Source organism: Theropithecus gelada, chromosome 8 (genome assembly GCF_003255815.1).
Source record: "Theropithecus gelada isolate Dixy chromosome 8, Tgel_1.0, whole genome shotgun sequence".
Classification (NCBI taxonomy): domain Eukaryota; kingdom Metazoa; phylum Chordata; class Mammalia; order Primates; family Cercopithecidae; genus Theropithecus; species Theropithecus gelada.
Window position 1 is genome coordinate 117,776,650 of NC_037676.1, and position 18,857 is coordinate 117,795,506.

Below are 18,857 nucleotides of genomic sequence, written 5' to 3' on the forward strand. Positions count from 1 at the left end.
ACCAGATGTAATATATTAAGCAAGTGGCATAATCATGTTCTGCCTTCTTCAACAGCTGCTCAAAAATGACACGTGTGATCACTGTTCATATCCAAATCACTCCATGAGAAAAGTCTCAGGCATCTCAAAATCATGTAAAGGCTCTATTTGAAATGCAAATAATATTGCTGTAGTACACTGAGAGATATGTTTGTACCTCTATTGTACAGGACTAAGACTGAAGTATTCTTTTTGCTATTGAAAACAGATGTGACCTTGATCAAGTTACTTAACCTCTCTGGCCAATAGCTTCTTCAACTGGGGCAACCTCTAAATTCATATCCAGTATTATAGTTCTAAGAAATGTGCATTAATACATAAACAACTCAACATTTACTGTACATTAAGATAGGAACTTACAAAAGTTTCCCACAGCCTTTAATCAAAGGATGTAATGTTTCGCATTAGGCAATGTCTATAGCCACCACCCCAATCGCATAGATCTCAGTCTGTCGATGACAGAGTATCAACCAGCCAGAAAGCTAAGAATGGGGCACCCTTCCAGGCAGCAAACCGACAATCATTCAATGGTGTGAGAGATTTCAAAGTCATACACTCAGGTATACAGAATAGAGCATTCTAATCTAGCATTTAAGTGACTAAAGCAACTAAAACTTGCACTGAAATACAATTCATAATATTATAAAAATCTATACATATATTTCCCAATTCAGTGGAGGTAAAGAGAAAGTTTATTTGCCAAAAAAAAAAAAATATATATATATATATATATATATACACACACACACATTTAAATGGATAGCCATCAATCAGGTTCTTTGTTCTGGAACTTAAACTTGATTCAAAAGGGATACATTCAGATGTATCCCCTTCTTCTTTAACATAGGCAAAGAAAGAAAGTGTGCAAAATCTAGAGATAAAAAATTTTCTTGTTTAAGCTTTCACATTGCATCAGCGTTGCCAAGCTTCCCTATTATAAAATGCTTTGAACTTCTGCTTGTTGAACCAAGATTCCCAAGAAACCACCAGGCATCATCACTATTTCTTTGATTTTGCAATCTTTAAGCCTCATGTGCCATGACCACACTGAAAGGGCTGAACAAAGAGCATACATACACTTAAGAAATCCCTAAACATATGATTTTGAAGTGGATTTAAATTATTACTAAGCATCCCAACATCCTAAAAAGGTTGCTGTTATTTAAAAACAACCTAAGAATTCAGAAAACCCAGGCTATGAATCAATACTATCAGGAGAAGGGGACTACGAAAGAAAGGCAATTTTGTGAAAAATTATCAGTAAAGCATTTTGGTTTAGGATTAACTAAGCTATAAAAAACGAGTTAGGTCTTTGAAGTTGGTGTACGTGTCTAGATGTGTTTTTTTTAACCCAGGGAAAATGTGCCAACTTCATTATTTAAGAAGCTTTTAAGGGCTATATATTTTAATTATGCTGAAGAATAAATACCTTCATACTATTGACTGCTCTTTCAAAAGTCAAGCTGGCAAATGAAAACTCATGGATCTCATTTAATGGCAAGAACAATACTGACACTTCTATAGGTTACATACTTGCCTTTTTGGTTAATATCAGCAAATAATATTAGTATTATATATTATTAAAAGCTAATACAATATTAGAATTACATATTTTAAAAAGCAGTTTTGGAAAACATAATGACAGTGTTCTATTCCTTTTTTCTTTCAAAAAGAAAATCTAAAAGCTCTATTTGTGGCAATTTTTATACTTTCTATACTACTAGAGGTACATTCAAGTCATAGTGAAATATAACTGACATACAACATTTAAATGCCATTTTACAGTAAAACAAAATTTATTATTTTAGGAGACACTACTGGTGTCTATTGACCACATTCACTTTATTTGCATGCCCCAGATATCCCATTTTAAACCTATTCTTTTCTAGGGTAAAAACAAATATACAGTGAGAACAATTACGCAAAATAAGTGTTTGCAGCAATGGTTTATTGAAACGTATTGTCTGGAAACAGTGCCTACATATTCATAAAACATTGCAAACTTTTCAAATGGCTAAATCCAACGTGGAGTAGAAAAATTTACTGCTTCTTATCTATGACTATACTAAAAAGAGAGTGCAAGCAGAATAAAGAGCACAGCTTTCAAACTTCCTTCTTTTGCTAACCAGAACTTTAATTATAACCCTTTAAACCCAGCAGTTCCTTTGGTAATGATATCCAAATTTTTACAATTATATTAAACTGTAATTTCTGCTTGGGCCAAAAACCACATGTATTATCCCTCTAATTAGTAATAACTAAGTGTTCGGCTTGTGTCAGACTCTGCGACAGATATTAGACATATAATATTGAAGAGGTAGACAATTTTACATTTTAAGATTAAAAAATTATAGATAAAACCCTTTATTCATTTGTATTTACATCTGCCTGTATTTATTTGCTTCTAGAGGAAGTTCTCTAGCTCAAATTCTATGAAAAGATCCATTATTTAACCTCCTGGCACCTTGGTTTCCTGGCCTCTATGGATATAATACTATACAACTTGTCATTTTATGGGATTATTATGAGGATCAAGTGAGAACGATAGATTTGTGCTGTCCAATAGTATTCCCTGAGATGATTAAAATGTTCCACAGCCTTCCTTGGCCAATATGGTAGCCACTAGCCACAAGTAGGCTCGGTAAAAATGAAGAACTAATTTTTAAATTTACTTTCATGTATTTTTCTTAGCATTTCATTAATTTATTTGTAATTAACTGAAATGTATATATTTTAAAAAATTCTTTTTTAGAGGCAGGGTCTCTGTCACCCAGGCTGGAGTGCAGTGACACGATCTCCGCTCACTGTAACCTCCGCCTCCTGGGCTCAAGCGAATCCTCTCACCTCAGCCTCCAGAGTAGTTGGGAAAATAGACACACGCCACCATACCCAGTTAATTTTTGTATTTTTTGTGGAAACAGGGTTTCGCCATGTTGCCCAGACTGGTCTTGAACTCCTAGGCTCAAGCTTGCCACTTCCCTTGGCCTCGCAAAGTGCTGGGATTATGGCATGCACCACCATGCCCAGCCTAAAATTTAAACAGCCACATTTGCTAGGGAATACCATATTAGATAGCACACTCGACATGTGCATAGATAGGATTATTATTTAACAAAATGAATCATTCAAGTAAATTTTTCCTGCAAATGGGATAAAGAGATTAAATAGAAGGGAAGTGATAAATTCATTCAGTGACAAACTCACACACTTGTCACTATCAATATTCTTAGCTGTAAATGCAAAGGTTCAATCTGTTGTTACTAAGCTAATGCTTCTGTTTATATTCCTTCTTGAGCTAGAGGAATAGTCTTATTCATATCTAGAAGAAAGCAGGGGCTCAATGCATTTTGACTGAATGAGCGAAGGCAGAGGTGAGCAGACAAAAATTTCTCACCAAGGCCCCTGAGTTACCTGAGATACCCTGGCCACAGTACTTCATGGCACCCTTGCCACTGACTTGACCTGCCATACATGGCCTTCTTCAAGAAACTACAAAATGCATCTTTTATCCACAAGCGAATGACTGCCTATGGAGTCCTTTGATTGTGAATTAAAGTTATATAAAAACACCTAAAACAATTAAGGCAGAAAAATGAACAGATTTTAAAGTCTTTTTCACTGACTAAGGACTAGCGTGGCTTTTTATATTTGATTTTAGCCCTAGTTTTAAAAACTGTTCCATCCATGAAGTGTTTTCCATGGCTTTCATTTATAATTTACTTACATATGTCTTTTTACACACAAAAAAATGTTTTACCGTAGAAATGAAGAATATAAAAGGGTTGGTTTTTTTCAAGGTCATTAATATCAGTTTCCTTCTTTCCTTCCAATAATATGAAGTAAAAACTAATAATAATAATATCTAAAATAATATGTCAAAGGAAAATATTTCTTAAAGCCTCAGAGCTCTTAAAATGACACTTCAACACATGTACTTATTTTCAACGCAGCAAAGAAAGAGCTGTTTGAACTAAACACAAACCTTTTCTCAGATGTGGTTCATTTTCAAGTACTATAATTGATAGCAACAGAGACAATTATAAGGGTACTAATCTAAGAGAACTTGAGGTTATGGGCTGATAGTCAAAGAGGTAAAAGCTTAAAAATAAAAAGCTAAGTTGTTAAAAAAAAGTCATTGTTCAAATACTAATATTTCAAATAACTTGAAAAAAATCTGTAAGGGCCAATCTTAGCTGAAAATAACTGCAGTCAGAATTAATCTGTATATATGTATTGGGAATTTTTCTGCATATATAGTGCTTCCAAAAAAAATTCTAGAATACAGAGTGTGTTTCAGTGATATACTTTTGATGGAGAATAAATGTTTAAGAATCTCAACAACAAATCTAATTATATGGCATCATCTTACTCTCATGCCATGCATAGCTTATTTCCGAGGTTTATTCCTATCAGTGACACTGTAGCAACTCCCTTATTTGGATTTATAATATAAGAGCCAACCAATGGCAGGGTAGGATACAGGAGAAACCAAAACTTAAACTTCTATACTGGGCACATTGAAGAAGAAAATACTACATATTCCTCATTATGCACATTTTTATTATCGGCTTTTTGCATTATAGCAATAAACACTTTACCCTAAACTGGTTTTCTCATTTTACTCAGTATAAGTCTGAATTAATTTTTCTATAGTTATCTGGTATTTCAGATGACAGAGTACCAATAAATCTTAAAGTCCATCTTAATAGCCCGGGGACAGTGGCTCATGCCTGTAATCCCAGCACTCTGGGAGGCCGAGGTGGGCAGATCACCTGAGATCAGGAGTTCGAGACCAGCCTGGCGTGGTGAAATCCTGTCTCTACTAAAAATACAAAAATTAGCTGGGTGTGGTAGTGGGTGCCTGTAATCCCAGCTACTCGAGAGGCTGAGGCAGGAGAATCGCTTGAGCCTGGGAGGCAGAGGTTGCAGTGAGCCGAGACCATGCCACTGCAGTTCAGCCTGAGCAACAGAGCAAGACTCCATATCCAAAAAAAAAAAAAAAAGTCCATCTTAATAATTTGGAAGACAATCTTTTATGGGAAAAATAAGCAAGAGGAAATGCAGTTCAAGTGGGTTACAAAGCTAAGTGAATTCCCCATAGCACTCCTCTACAGCAGCCAACCTGCAGGTGCTACTGGTTCATAACGGAGATATGTCAGAATTGCACGTGTATTCGAAAGAGCATCTTAATGGGAAGAGAGAAAATGTAATCTCTGAAAATATAGAACATCCTTCCTCCAGGGAGGGTTACTGTTTTAACACATCTACTATGTGCCAAGCACTGGAAATACAAAAAGAATGACATAGTCCAAAATCGCAACATGTCTATGGTTTAGCACAAAAAGCTCACAACTAAAAAGATCACAACAGTGGAATACATGCTTCTGCTGAAACGTGTAACAGGTTCCATGACAACACAGAGGAAGAGCCCCTAACCCAGACTGAGGAGTCAGCAAAGGCTCCCAGAAGTAACAACTGAGCTGTGGACAGATGAGCTGACATGTGAAGATTAGCCTCAAAGGCAGTGATCATGGAAGGGCATTTCAGGTAAAGGAAACAAAACCAGTAAAATCAACAGGGAGAGTAAGACAATGCAAGCTGCTCTCAGGAAATACTGAGGAGGGTTGAGACATTATCAAATCTTTAAATGGAATCTGGTACATAATGGTGCTTGCTATGTAATAAGTAATATAAATGTGCTAGCCTTGTTCTTACTATTATCCCTTCTAGAAGAATAGTGAGATTTAATGTAGAAAGGTAATGTGTTATTGGAGAGCTGATATTTACATAAGGAAGTATAACTAGATGATATGCTTTTTAACAGAAGTAGTCCCATACTTGCTATAAAATGTAGGACAAGTCATCTATAAATAGAATTTTTAAAAATTAAAGGAAAGAAGGAAGAAAGGAAGGTGAGAGGGAGGGAGAAAAAGAGAAAGGAAGGAGGACGAAAAAAGAGAAGCAGAAAGGAAGAAAAAAGAGAGAAGGAGGACAGAAGAAAAGAACAGACAAAAAGAGGCAAAAGAGAGGAGGAAGAAGAGGGAATGAGGAAGGAAATAAAAACAGAAGGAAGAAGAAAAAAGAAAGAAGAGAAAAAAAAGAAATCAAAGGAAAAGAGAGGAAGATGAAGAGGAGGAAAGAATGGGAGGTGAGAAGAGAAGAGGAAGGAAGAGACAAGAGGGGAAGATAAAGATAGAACAACAGAAAAGAAATCCATAAGGATTTACTTGAAAGAAGTAACAGTAAAAGAATAAAGAAGGGAACAATGGGGCACACTACTCAAATGTTTGGGGCATGATATCAGAAAGAAATTCAAGGTAACTCCATGATTTCCAGCCTGACTTAGTTGAAAACAGGAGTAAAGAAGAAAGGAGGCAAAAAGGAAGTTGTGGGGAACTTCACTTTTACATATGTTGACTTTGAAGTGCCAATGAATACCAACGTGGAGCTTCCCATCAGCTGGAAAAACAGGTCTTGGAACAAGCCATCATTTATTATAAGATTCCCAAATATGTTCCTGGACACATGAAAGGATGCAGGCATTCTTTAATCTTATATCAACAGTTCGCCTAAATGTGAAAGGAGAAATGCTAGGCCAGGAGACTCTGAATTCCCCAACTTCTCACTATGTCCCACCCGTCTATCACTTTCTGAATTCAATGAAATCACACAGCTCCAAGCACGGCTGGAGAACCCAGCACACTACAAATTGGACACTCTAAAGGCATTCCCATTTGTTCGCTGCTTCCACACCCATTCCTGCGCTGAATGTAGGCAGAGGATAAAACCTTAATTACATAGCCTTGAAGGACATAAATGGGAATGGAGTGTATCTCCTTAACATGTAATCTGCATGGAAAAAAAAAAAAACTAAACTAAATTGTGCTTGGTAACTAGAAGAGCATAAGACAATTTTCAGACCATCATTTAAATCATAAATTCCTAAAACAAAGTCCTCTAAATGAGGGGAGTACAAAATAAGTCAAACACATGGATGAAATGTCCCTTAATTTGGGGATCAAATATTATATCCTTAATTGATTACATCAAAATTTGCACCTTACTCACTCTACCAGAACTAATTTCTGCAGCAAAAGTACCAGGGAAAATGAATCACAGTAATTTTAAAAAGACGAATCAGCAAATTTAATTTTCTTTTTACTGATTTCAACTAGAAGCTTAGTAAGTTCAAATAAGGTAGCATTACACTACACGGAGCAGATAGCAGACAATCTCAAAGAAATCACCCAAGTCCCCAAAATCAATGTGATTCACAGAGACTGCATCAAAGAGCTCTGATTTACCAGTCTTCTATCTCCTCCCTTAAATGCAATTGGCCTATCTTCTATTGCTTTGCTACTGGCAGTAAACTCGGGCTCATGTTTGACCAGGCCATATATCAGTGTGGTTGTGAAGACAGGCTTCCGCGGCCTATCTATCCTGCTTTACATCCCATTCTCTCTACTTATGCAACTCTGTGATATTGGGCATGATACTTTAATCTATGCTGTTTCCTTATATTTTTAAATGGACATAAGGTTAGTGTTTACTTCTAGGGCCATTATGAAGATGAGTTGATAAACACACGTAAAGAACTGAGCTTCATATTCACATGTAAGAAACCCTTAGTAAATTTTAGCTATTATTAGAGGCAAATCCAAAATTGGAAAAAAATAAGGGAGCTGTACAAATTTTGATGATGTAAGCTAAAAGATGAAAGAAGTATGAATCAACTTAAATGTAAGACAGAAAAATAAATTTTACATTTGATTTCAATTAAAATTAAACAAGGGTTTATATGATGTTCTGAAAATGTATAACATTTGCTTCAAAATGTGGATCACCTGATGAAGAATTCAAGAGATCTACGGTCTAATGACTGTCAGAATCAGACTCCACGAAGGAAATCAGAAAATGAACAGAACAACTTTCTCTCTCCAAACTTTCCCCGTATTGGCACACTACTTACATATCTGTGTTTCTAACAGCGGCACGTATGCTGTAATTACAATGATCCAAGAAATAAAAAACACTGAATAGTCTCCCGACTTGAGATAGTTAGCAGAGCAGGCCACAGGAGAGGTAAAAAGTTTTCTTAGGAGTTGAATAATGCTAAATTTGATCGAATCCACTGATAACCACAATTTATTCTCCTAAACATTCTGCCTAGAGAAAAATTCTGATATTCAATAAAATTATACATGTTCTTTTAAATGATAACAAATAAACCGAAAATCAAAGATGATACCAACTGTCATGAACAAGGTCAAAAAAGATTCAACTGACAGGCAGGTAAAGGGATTAGTAAAGATAGTTGAACTATTCTACTAGACTGGCTACATTATTTAGCTCTGCCATCTCCACTGATGAAAATAACCTGGTAAATACCAGACCTTTGTCTTGCTTTATGGCCTTGGCGTGAGCATATGTCTTATTTTGCACACTTTATTACTTGTTAAAGAGACACAGTCCTGAAAAAGAAGTGTGGGTTCATATGCCAAACATTCTGTATTCTATGACAGTCTGAATTGATTCAAGTCTCATTCACCAGTTTTTCTAAACTGAAATTGTCCTCAACTCGGAAAAACAAAGAAACAGAACGTGCTAAGATCTACAACTTCCCTCCTACTCCAGATCAAAGAAAATGTGAAGGCAAAAAATAAATGTTTAGAAGTAAAATTCAAGACAAGTCAAAATAAACCACAATGAGATTAATGGTCTCTGATTTTTTTTTTTTTCAAACCAAACTGTAATCCCCTGCTCAAACGATTGTACTGATACATGTTAAAGATCTATAAACTCATACAATTAACTCTGTTGAAGATACAAATCCGAAGAATGACTTCCTCTCTCTAAAATCTGTTCTTCCTGCTTCTAACATGACATATTGTGCAACTCTGATAAAAATATTTACAACATAGAAATGTAACACTCCTAGCTCAAACATAAGACAGTCCTTCGTAAGTTAATCATGTGATTCTTCTATTAGCCTTAGAATTTCATTAAGGGCCAAAATAAATTTAATAGCTGGAAACCAGTAACTACCTTCTTAGAGTCCTGAATAATGCAGTAATAAAAAAGAATTTACTAATATGAAAAGGCAACAAATATATCATGAGCATCTGAACTTGGGATTGCATAAACACTTTCCCATGGGAAGCACAACTTGACAAGACTCCTACTTTTATAACCTGATCTGAGTGCTAAAAGCTCCCCAATAAAGATGATGCAAACACCCAATGCACAGCACATTAAGCCCTAATGAAACAGCAAAGGCCGCGTCGTTAACTCAGGCCTCCATTCAGCAATGGTTTAAATACAAGCATAATAAAGCAGATTAAAAAGAAAGAAGCTGGCAGGGCGCAGTGGCTCACACCTGTAATCCTAGCACTTTGGGAGGCCGAGGCAGGTGGATCACGAGGTCAGGAGTTCGAGACCAGCCTAGCCAATATGAGGAAACCCCGTCTCTACTAAAAATACAAAAAAAATTAGCCGGGCACGGTGGCAGGCACCTGTAATCTCAGCTACTCGGGAGGCTGAGGTAGGAGAATCGCTTGAACCTGGGAGGCGGAGGTTGCAGTGAGCAGAGACCATGCCACTGCACTCCAGCCTGGGTGACAGAGCGAGACTTCGTCTCAAAAAATAAAAATAAAAATAAAAAAATAAAAAGAAAGAAGCTGTAATTACTTTTTTAAGAACTCGATCTCTTGTATTATTGGTCTCTATGGCAGCCTCAGTGGCTGAATACAGATAGTAAATATTACATGAAAAGCTAACCAATCATGCTGCATCTATTATTTTAAAAAATTTAAGCATGACAATTGACAGAACATGCTGGATAAATGAAAAATTGGGAAACTAACATCCTGGTCAAATCAATTAATTCTAAGCTAGCCATTACAGCTTCTCTTGTTTTCTTGGTAAAGAATTGACATGTCCTTCTGCTTTCAGGGCTGGGCATGCTACCTCAAGGTGTTGGGAGGAGAATCTGATAAAAGCCACACTTAGAAAGGACAGTCTTGGCTTTCTGATGGCTATTTACAGTGACCTCCATTATCCGGCTGGGGCTCTATCCACTATGCAGCACAAAGAAACATTGTTATTTGACAGTATTTTTACAAAGTTGTAATTCTTTGACTCAGTCATTTGTGATGTAATTTATACAAAAGTGGATATTATCAGTACAAGCATGTCTACATTTCAATTATTCCTCCACATATATTTGAAATAACTTGCACTTAAAACTGGAAATCTTAGAATTTGTTTAAATTACTGTACTTCTTTTTCCCAACTGTATATCTCATATTTGCACTCAAGTCCATTCAAATTATTTAAAACCATCCATGTCAAACCAAAATATAGATCAAAGCCATAGAGTTCTTTCAGTCTTTTGCTTTTGGCTTCTGTTACTTTTTTCTTGGCCTAAAATGTCATAAATCTATCATTAACCACCAACTGTTCTGAATGTTTTTTAAAAAGCAAGTTTAATTGAAAAGAATTAATGAATTCTTCATCTATTACTTCAATTAGCTTGAATTATGGACTTATATAAATAATTCCTAAAATTGAATGATTATTTGTCTGTAATACTCATATTTACCAACATCTTTTTATCAGAACACACACAGGTCATTAACTTACTATATGTTTCTGACAAAACGGCATTAAAGAAATTCTATAGTCAGCATTTTATCTCCCACAGCTTTTAGCCTCCACAAAGTTTAACCGCCAAGGAAAGAATCTCTCAAATAGCATTTCAGTAACACAAACTTGTGGGTAAAAAAGGAAATTTCAGATGCGTTTTTATTCATTTTATGCATATAGAAAAACTGTTCAATATTTATTTCAGCATAAAGATATTAATAAGTTACTTATCTTCAGACATTTTTCTGCATCAGTATCTGGCATATGTGCAAAGCATTCAAGATTAGCATTCGCCCTACAAGTATATTCAGTGTTAGCCTCACACATTGAAGTTAACCCTTTAGATGCATTTCAAAATCCAATCGTTTGAAATAATCATGCACTCTTTCCACAGATTACATTTTTTTCTATTTTTAGCAATATTATTTATCTTGGAAAAAATTTGATCTTAACAAGATTATGTTCCTGCATGCTCTCTCCTACCACTTTTTGTCTTCCTCGCTGTGTGCTGCAAGGACTTAGCAGACAGCATAGTCGAGGATCAGCTGTTTTATTTCTACTTCTATTAGTTCAAACTTAGATAGCTCACACATCTGTTTTACTTCTAAAATCACTGCCCAGGAAAAGTGTCCAGCTCCTTCTACCCAAACATAAACTTTACTATAAATAACCAAGAACCTAACAAATAACTGTTTGGGGGAAATGGAAGTGTGTTTAAAAATCTGAATTCTTCCAAACTATAGGCCTTAGTAATCTTCGTTTTTAGAGCTTTCCTGACAGCCTAGATCAGCTTCCCTCAGAAGTTGTCCCTAGAGTGAACAAACTGAAACTCCTGCCGGAAATCCAGGTATTAACTTCATATTACTTGCTAATTATAAAACACCGTTTCACATACTGACATTATTCACTTCCAACCCTTTTATCTAAAACACGTATTTGCTTCCCAATCATAGTTTGACAGCAGAGTGTATCTGACATAAGACAGTGAAATGATCTTTAATAGACAGCAGTTCAAAGCATGTAGCTTTTATGCATAATAATTATGTTGGGTTAATTTGCTGCTCCACAGAAATAATTCTATTTGTGGAAATTCACAAACTAAGACAGAATTTTTAGAGTGCTTTACCAAGATGAAACTGGTGTTTAAAGAGTTCTTTACATCTCCCTTAAACTGATAAGATTGCCATTCTGACATTTAAAGGACCAGGAAATTTCTCTTCTGATTCTTCTTACAAGTATTGCAAAATATGTTCACTACCTGTTATTTATAACCTCTTTGCCTGACTTTCTTTTTTTTTTTTTTTTTGAGACGGAGTCTCGCTCTGTCGCCCAGGCTGGAGTGCAGTGGCCGGATCTCAGCTCACTGCAAGCTCCGCCTCCCGGGTTCACGCCATTCTCCGGCCTCAGCCTCCCGAGTAGCTGGGACTACAGGCGCCGGCCACCGCGCCCGGCTAGTTTTTTGTATTTTTTAGTAGAGACGGGGTTTCACCGCGTTAGCCAGGATGGTCTCGATCTCCTGACCTCGTGATCCGCCCGTCTCGGCCTCCCAAAGTGCTGGGATTACAGGCTTGAGCCACCGCGCCCGGCCCTGACTTTCTTAATTGGCATTAGGTCAATAGAGAGGTCTGAGGCAAATGAGCTATAGCTATCGAGTTGATAAAAATGACTGATATTTTAAGGGATTTATTTCATTAGTTTTCTGGGTACTACTAATCATTCCTTAAAAAGATTACTAGTAAAGCTAACATGTTTTGAAATCCCCCTGGCCTTATAATACAATAAAAATCTACAAACTGTAACAAAATCTAATACACTTTCTCAAGCTGACCGTGAATTTTGACTATGCTAAAATTACTAAAATTAAATGTATACATTTATTTAGACTCAGTTCCATGTTTCATTTTATGCAAAATGGTAACAGTTTCTTTTTTCCATTTCACATATGCCATAAACTAGAGACAGAAAGATAGATCAAAAAGGTAGGCTGTTTTTAATGAAAGTACAAATCTAAATTATTACTAAATGCTTTCATAAATTATTGTCATTTTCCTTAAATGCAGAAAGGAATGCTTTATTGGCCCCTACCAAGGTCATTCTGGTGTCCCTAATACTTAAAATCACATTTACTTCTTTCTAATCAATGTAAAATGTTATATCCCAGTTTTCATTTGCAATTATTTTGCCTTTTCAGGAGTATCTCTGCAACCATCAATATGACCCATCAGGATGAATATAAAATCAAATCCTAATCCAAGAGACAAGAAATATCCTCACTGAAAGAAAGATTATAGCAAAAGCCTTATAATGTAAAGCTGGAACAAGGCATGAATTATTATCATGTACAACCATAAAGATTAGTAACATTTTTGGAAGACTGTGAAAATATCAAATTACCATGAAAAATGTCCAGAATTATGAAGCTTAGCTAATTCCATGAAAAGACTTTCCCAAATCAAAAAAGATGCTGGGATTGTATTCCACAATAAGAGGCTAAAAGTTGTCTTTAGACAACTCTGAATATACTTGTAATGAAGTAGCTATGGAGTACGTCCATCTCTTCTGCTAGATCTAGCGGGCTACCTGTCTGGTACTGGGACCTTGGTTTTAACATGTATGTAAGAATTCACATTTCATTTCTAATAACTTTTTCTGTACAAAGAGACAATACGAAGTACAAACCTGCACATCATAGGTCCCATTTAGTAAAACAGGCCTTGAAGAATTGATGTCCTGCAGCACACCAGAAAACACAGAACGGTTGACCTTCTGGAAGTCTTTGGAATGGCTGAACTGCACCATGTTATGAAGGGCCAAGATTTTGCTGTCCAGCTCAGCATCCTGCCTGGTGCGGTTATGCAGTCCTAAGTGATACTTTCGGAAGTGCTTAATCAGATCTGTGGGGTCATTGCCATAGTAACCATATCCACAGATATTGCATTTAAAGTCCTGAAGCTCTGGAGACAGAGGTGCCGGGTCTGGGTTGTCATTCACCAGTAAGTCAGTTTTGGATTTATTCAGTCTTACACCCCCATCTGAAGGCACTTGTGGGTTTTTTGAGGCCACTGAAACTGGGCTCAAACCTTGACAATTGGCTTGACCACTCTGTGCTTGCCCTGTTTCCTCCGTAGCCTTTGGTGACATCTTCTGATCTTCCTTTGTCTCCACTGAGTCCCCTGAGGGGGTGCAGGCCATATCTTGAGGGTCATCTGCCTCTGCTCTTTGAGGAGACTTCAAGGGCTCACAGACTCCCCCAGCAGCTGGACATGAGAAAGCCAACATATTTCTGTCTGTCACCTCATCATGTGGAAAGGAGGGAAGGTTTCCTCCCTTACTGGGGCTTTCATAATTGAAGCCAGCCTTCTCACTCAGGACTGCGCTTTTCAAGTCCTTCTTACTGCTAGAAGATGGATCTTGAACATGCAAGCTATGTTCCTCCTTATGATTTAGTTCTGCAGCATCACTCTGATCCGTGTTTTCTGACATCTGATCTGCAGAAAATTCTTTGTTCTTTCCAGATACCTTGCTTTCTGTACCTATAGGCTCCAGGATCTGGCCCTCGCCTTCACTCGCAACGTTTCTCAGAGGGGGGTTCTTTTTCCGGACCATATCTGCAAAGATACAGGGAAAAGGCAGATACAGTGTTATTTGAAAGTTACAGAGATATAATTGTATCTGGAATATTTTACTTATGCAAGTTTTTTAAGGGCCATAATCAAATGCTTCCTCTAGGGAAAAAAATCAGTTCTAAAAATAGCAAAAAGTTGAGACTAAAACAAACAATTTACATGTAGAATGACTTTTGTAACCAAGAGTGGCTCATTTATTATTTTAAGGTTGTTTTATGAATAATGAAGGATTTTTATTACTAGGTTTACCCTTCCTATTACTTATGCTTTCCTGAAAATATATTTTTGTCCAATTTCTTCCTTCCATTGTAGCTAACAATATATATACATGCTTATATATTTATATATGGTCTATATTATATAAAACATGTACACGTTGTGTTTATAAAATATATGTGTGTGTTTATGTTTATGGAATACATCACGTGTTTATTTATATGGTACGTATATGTATACATGAATAACATAAATTGGAATTCGATATTGTTACCCTATGCAACCGGGATGTAAATATAGTTTCAAAAAAAAAATCTTCATTGTCAAAAAGACAGAAACAGCTATGTTATAAACAGAGTGAAAACTGCCTCATCACTTTCAGGAAGTGGAGGATGACAAACGTTCCAGCTCTGACCTACCACCAAATTTCTTTAAGCCACATTTGGAGCTTGCCTGAAAGACAGAAGAAAGACCTGGTACACATCACAGTGGTTGGATCAGGTTTTCCTAGGACTCTGTCCAGCATGTTGGGGAACCTAATAAGCTCTGGGTGTCCCATACGCAGCCTGGTGAAAACAGTACCTGTTCCACCACCGGGAGTGCACTGGAAACTGACTAAGAAAGAATATTAAGCTGAACCATATGATATTGTCCTTGCGTCGCTCAAAACAGTAAAATATTAGCAGTTTCCTATGGTTCACCTTTACACATTAGCTCAACCATGTCTCTCAAGTTAAGTTAGTGACATCAGTGACTGGGGTCAAAAGAAGAATACTGGAACAAATTCTTCTGCTGGAGTAGAATGAGTCAGAACTCTAAGAATATATAATAAACTAAGAAATAATTTACGTAGTGTCAATTAAAGAATACATTAACAAAGGCTGGTCGAAGACTGGGTTCCATGGCTGCTGTTTCTTAATCACTCAGCTTAAAGAGCTGTCGAGTGCTGTGTAAGTCATCACCCCAAATGTCTCTTGGAAAATTCCACCTGTGACATTCTGATTAAGTAAGACTTCTTTGTTAGCTGACTTCACCATAAGGACTAACAGTTAGTTATACCACGATTATCCAAAATGTGCTGAGAAAATCCAAATAACATAGTTTAGTCATTTTCATCTATAATTTCTTCAAGTACTGAAGTACCACACTAGCTTTGGATATACAGGTTTACCTTTGCTTCTGAAAAGCTGGTCATGCAAAATTTTTATATGAATCACTGAACAACGATAGTGCACTAGAGTATAAAGAATCATTTACAAAGTAAAAATGTGCCACAGTGAATGTCAAAAATAGTATAATGGTACTTAAGAAAGTACACTGGGCCAAGCGCAGGGGCTCACGTCTGTAATCCTAGGCACTTTGGGAGGTCACAGTGGGTGGGTCACCTGAGGTCAGGAGTTCGAGACCAGCTGGCCAACATGGCAAAATCCTGTCTCTACAAAAAATACAAAAATTAGCTAGGTGTGGTGGTGCACTCCTGTAATCCCAGCTACTCGGGAGGCTGAGGCAGGAGAATTGCTAGAACCCAGGAGGCAGAGGTTGCAGTGAGCCAAGATTGTGCCATTGCACTCCAGCCTGGGCGACAAGAGTGAAACTCCATCTAAAACAAAACAAAAACAAAAACAAGCAAAAAAAAAAAAAAAAAAAAAGAAAGAAAGAAAGAAAGTACACTGTTCTTACACATCAATAATGTTATTTGCCAAATATCTACAGAAGCTTTCTCCTGGAACAAAATACACATATACAGGATGAAAGAGTGAAGTTTCAAGTAGAAGTGGTTGTGTTGAGGCAATGTAAATGTGCCTGACTTCTGGAGGGAGGAAGAGGACTATGAGCTTCTCATCTTGGTGTTATTCTGTTAGGCCCTAAAATTAACGAAGCCTGATGACCACTGTTAAAAAAGGAAACACTGGTCAACTATTTTTTTTTAATGTTTGCATTTCAATGTCTTATGTGTTATGTCAACCTTTTAAGAGTCCTGTACTCTTTTGTCAGAAGTGACTGAAGAAGCCCTGGGAATGTGTGAAAATACACAGAAAACTGAAGGGCAATTTTACTAGTAGTCAATAAAGGGAAAATGGGGGGAAAAAGACTAAATGGGCAACCTGAAAAAATTAGTTATCATTTAAAATATAAGTTTAAGCAAACTATGCACGGTTTTAACGTGGTCTACAGAAAAGGATATTTTAGGTTGTAATCAGACATTCCTACACATAAAACTGTGAAGGCTTGATACAACTTCTCCTACCATTCCCTCCAGAATTTCCTGATTGTTAATTTTTTCCATTACACATAATGTCTTCACTATTACAATATAATCTTCCCTTACTGAATACCTGTATCATTTGTATTTTAACCGTTTCTTCTTAAGATGACTAGAATCTAACACTGAACCACCTAAATGAAATGAATAAGGTTACACACAAAAAAATTAAAAATTCTATATCAAAAGACAGGACTCACGAAGAAATGAGGAAGAAATAATCTAATTCATTAAGATTATCCTTCCGTCAAAATGAAGAGAAAATGGTTTATGGCCGTATGTTAACGCCAGGGTGAGTGATTAGGAAAATGGCAACATTTTAAATAGCAAAGGAACCAAGATAAAATACTTAAAAGTGAATAGATCCAAATACATTAGTATTTTAAAAATTAACTTATTTTTCAAAACAAGAAGAAGCTTTAGATCTAGTTGATTTATTGTTACATTGAAGATATATAATGGGTCATAGTTTAAAGACTACTCAACCAGCATCTTTAGTGGCTGGGAGAAAATATGACTTAATTAAATTATCATCTTTCTAAAATTGAAGTTCCTTCTTCTACCCAAGAACAGATACTTAGAACACTTATGACTCATGACTCCTTATGCTGAATAGAGTCCTTAATAATACACATTGCAAAGACTGTTAAACTGCTAAAACTTCAAAGAAATATCCGAAAGGTCGTTTGGGTTTTATTTTGTGTTGTGGGGGCAGGGGCATGCTCTTTAGTTGCTGTTTTTTGTTTTTTTTTTTTTTAAAAAGTGTGCTTAATTTAGTTGACTATACTTTGAAGTAGTTATAGAAAAAATAATTTTACTGGATATATATCATCATAATTTTTCAGAGTGACAGATTATGTAAATATAAGCACATCTGTCATACTTCTAAGTGAAAGAAACTCCCCTAGCAAGTCGTAAGTTAGATACCATAAGACTATAGCCACCCTCAAGTTATTATCTCTAAGACAAATAACAGATTGCACGATGTTTTACTGTGTGCCAAGAACTTTTCCAGTTAACATTTTCACTTGAAAAAATAGATCACATACTTGTAAAATCATACCCAGCATTGACTTCATAAGGCATGTGGCTTTAGAGTGCTTTTTACAATTATTAATTATATTAGTCAACTAGCAGGAGGCTAATGCAATTGTCTTAGAAGACGCTCGGAAGACACAGAAGACATTTTGAGAGCTGATCTGTACATCTGCAAAACAAAGCAAAAAAAAAAATTTTCCTTCCTAAATGATGTAAACACATTTTCATGTATCACACCTAAAATATATTAATATGCCAGCATCATAGGCTGCCTGAAAGATATAAAAGCATGAGCAGATCTTGAGCAAGATCCTCTCCCTCCCCTGGGTTTTAATAAAGCAACAAGAGAAGGAGGAACATCATATAAAAGGTTATAGGACATAAGTCATCTTCATAACAGACTGTGATGTTGGTGAAATTATTTAACCTCTAAAACCCCATCAACCCTAATAACCATAATACTTACCTACAATGGGGTGGGGGTAAAAGATCTTAATTTGTAAACACCAGCAAACGCTTTTAAAGGGAAAATCTTAAAGCAATTAAAATACCTAATCACAACAATGAACGCAGTCATTAGTTTTGGCAACTCTATTTTAATCTTTATTACTCTACTACATAGCAGTATCCTTGATGCAGTACCCTACCCCCAGAAAAGTTCAAAATGCCCATTAGAGTAAGTCCACTATGAATTGCCATTTTAGATAATGGGCTAAAAGTGAAGTTGAAAAAGAGGAGGTAAAGAATTTAAAGGAGAACTGCAAAGCTCAAAATTGCTATTTTAGGTCCTCTATTTAATTGTGAGATTAAAAATTGACCTCTGGGGCTAAGTAGTAGGGAGCAGGCCTACATTTACATTATTCTCCACCTGAACAGCCCATATAATGAGAATGTATATTATGTGCCAAGATATTTAGGCAGGTTAAAAATATATGTAGCTTTCCAAAAATACTCTATTTGTATTAATTTTCATTGCTGAGATATAAGACATTCCATCTGTAAAAATTACAAATTTCTACTTTTAATTAGCC

The 18,857-nt window shown here is 36.2% G+C and overlaps 1 protein-coding gene across 5 annotated transcripts in view; it reads right to left on the minus strand.

Annotated features, from left to right (window-relative positions):
* TRPS1 (transcriptional repressor GATA binding 1) overlaps positions 1-18,857 on the minus strand; it is a 292,538-nt gene that overhangs the window by 197,378 nt on the left and 76,303 nt on the right. For 2 of the 5 annotated variants that reach the window (XM_025393989.1, XM_025393988.1), the window contains 2 exons: positions 17,838-17,995; positions 13,363-14,291 (listed from right to left, as the gene is read on the minus strand). In XM_025393989.1, the coding sequence (XP_025249774.1) occupies positions 13,363-14,291; positions 17,838-17,874 (966 nt within the window). In that variant the 5' untranslated portion in view covers positions 17,875-17,995. The remainder of the gene's footprint in view (positions 1-13,362; positions 14,292-17,837; positions 17,996-18,857) is intronic. The other 3 variants (XM_025393992.1, XM_025393991.1, XM_025393990.1) reach the window with 2 other exon arrangements.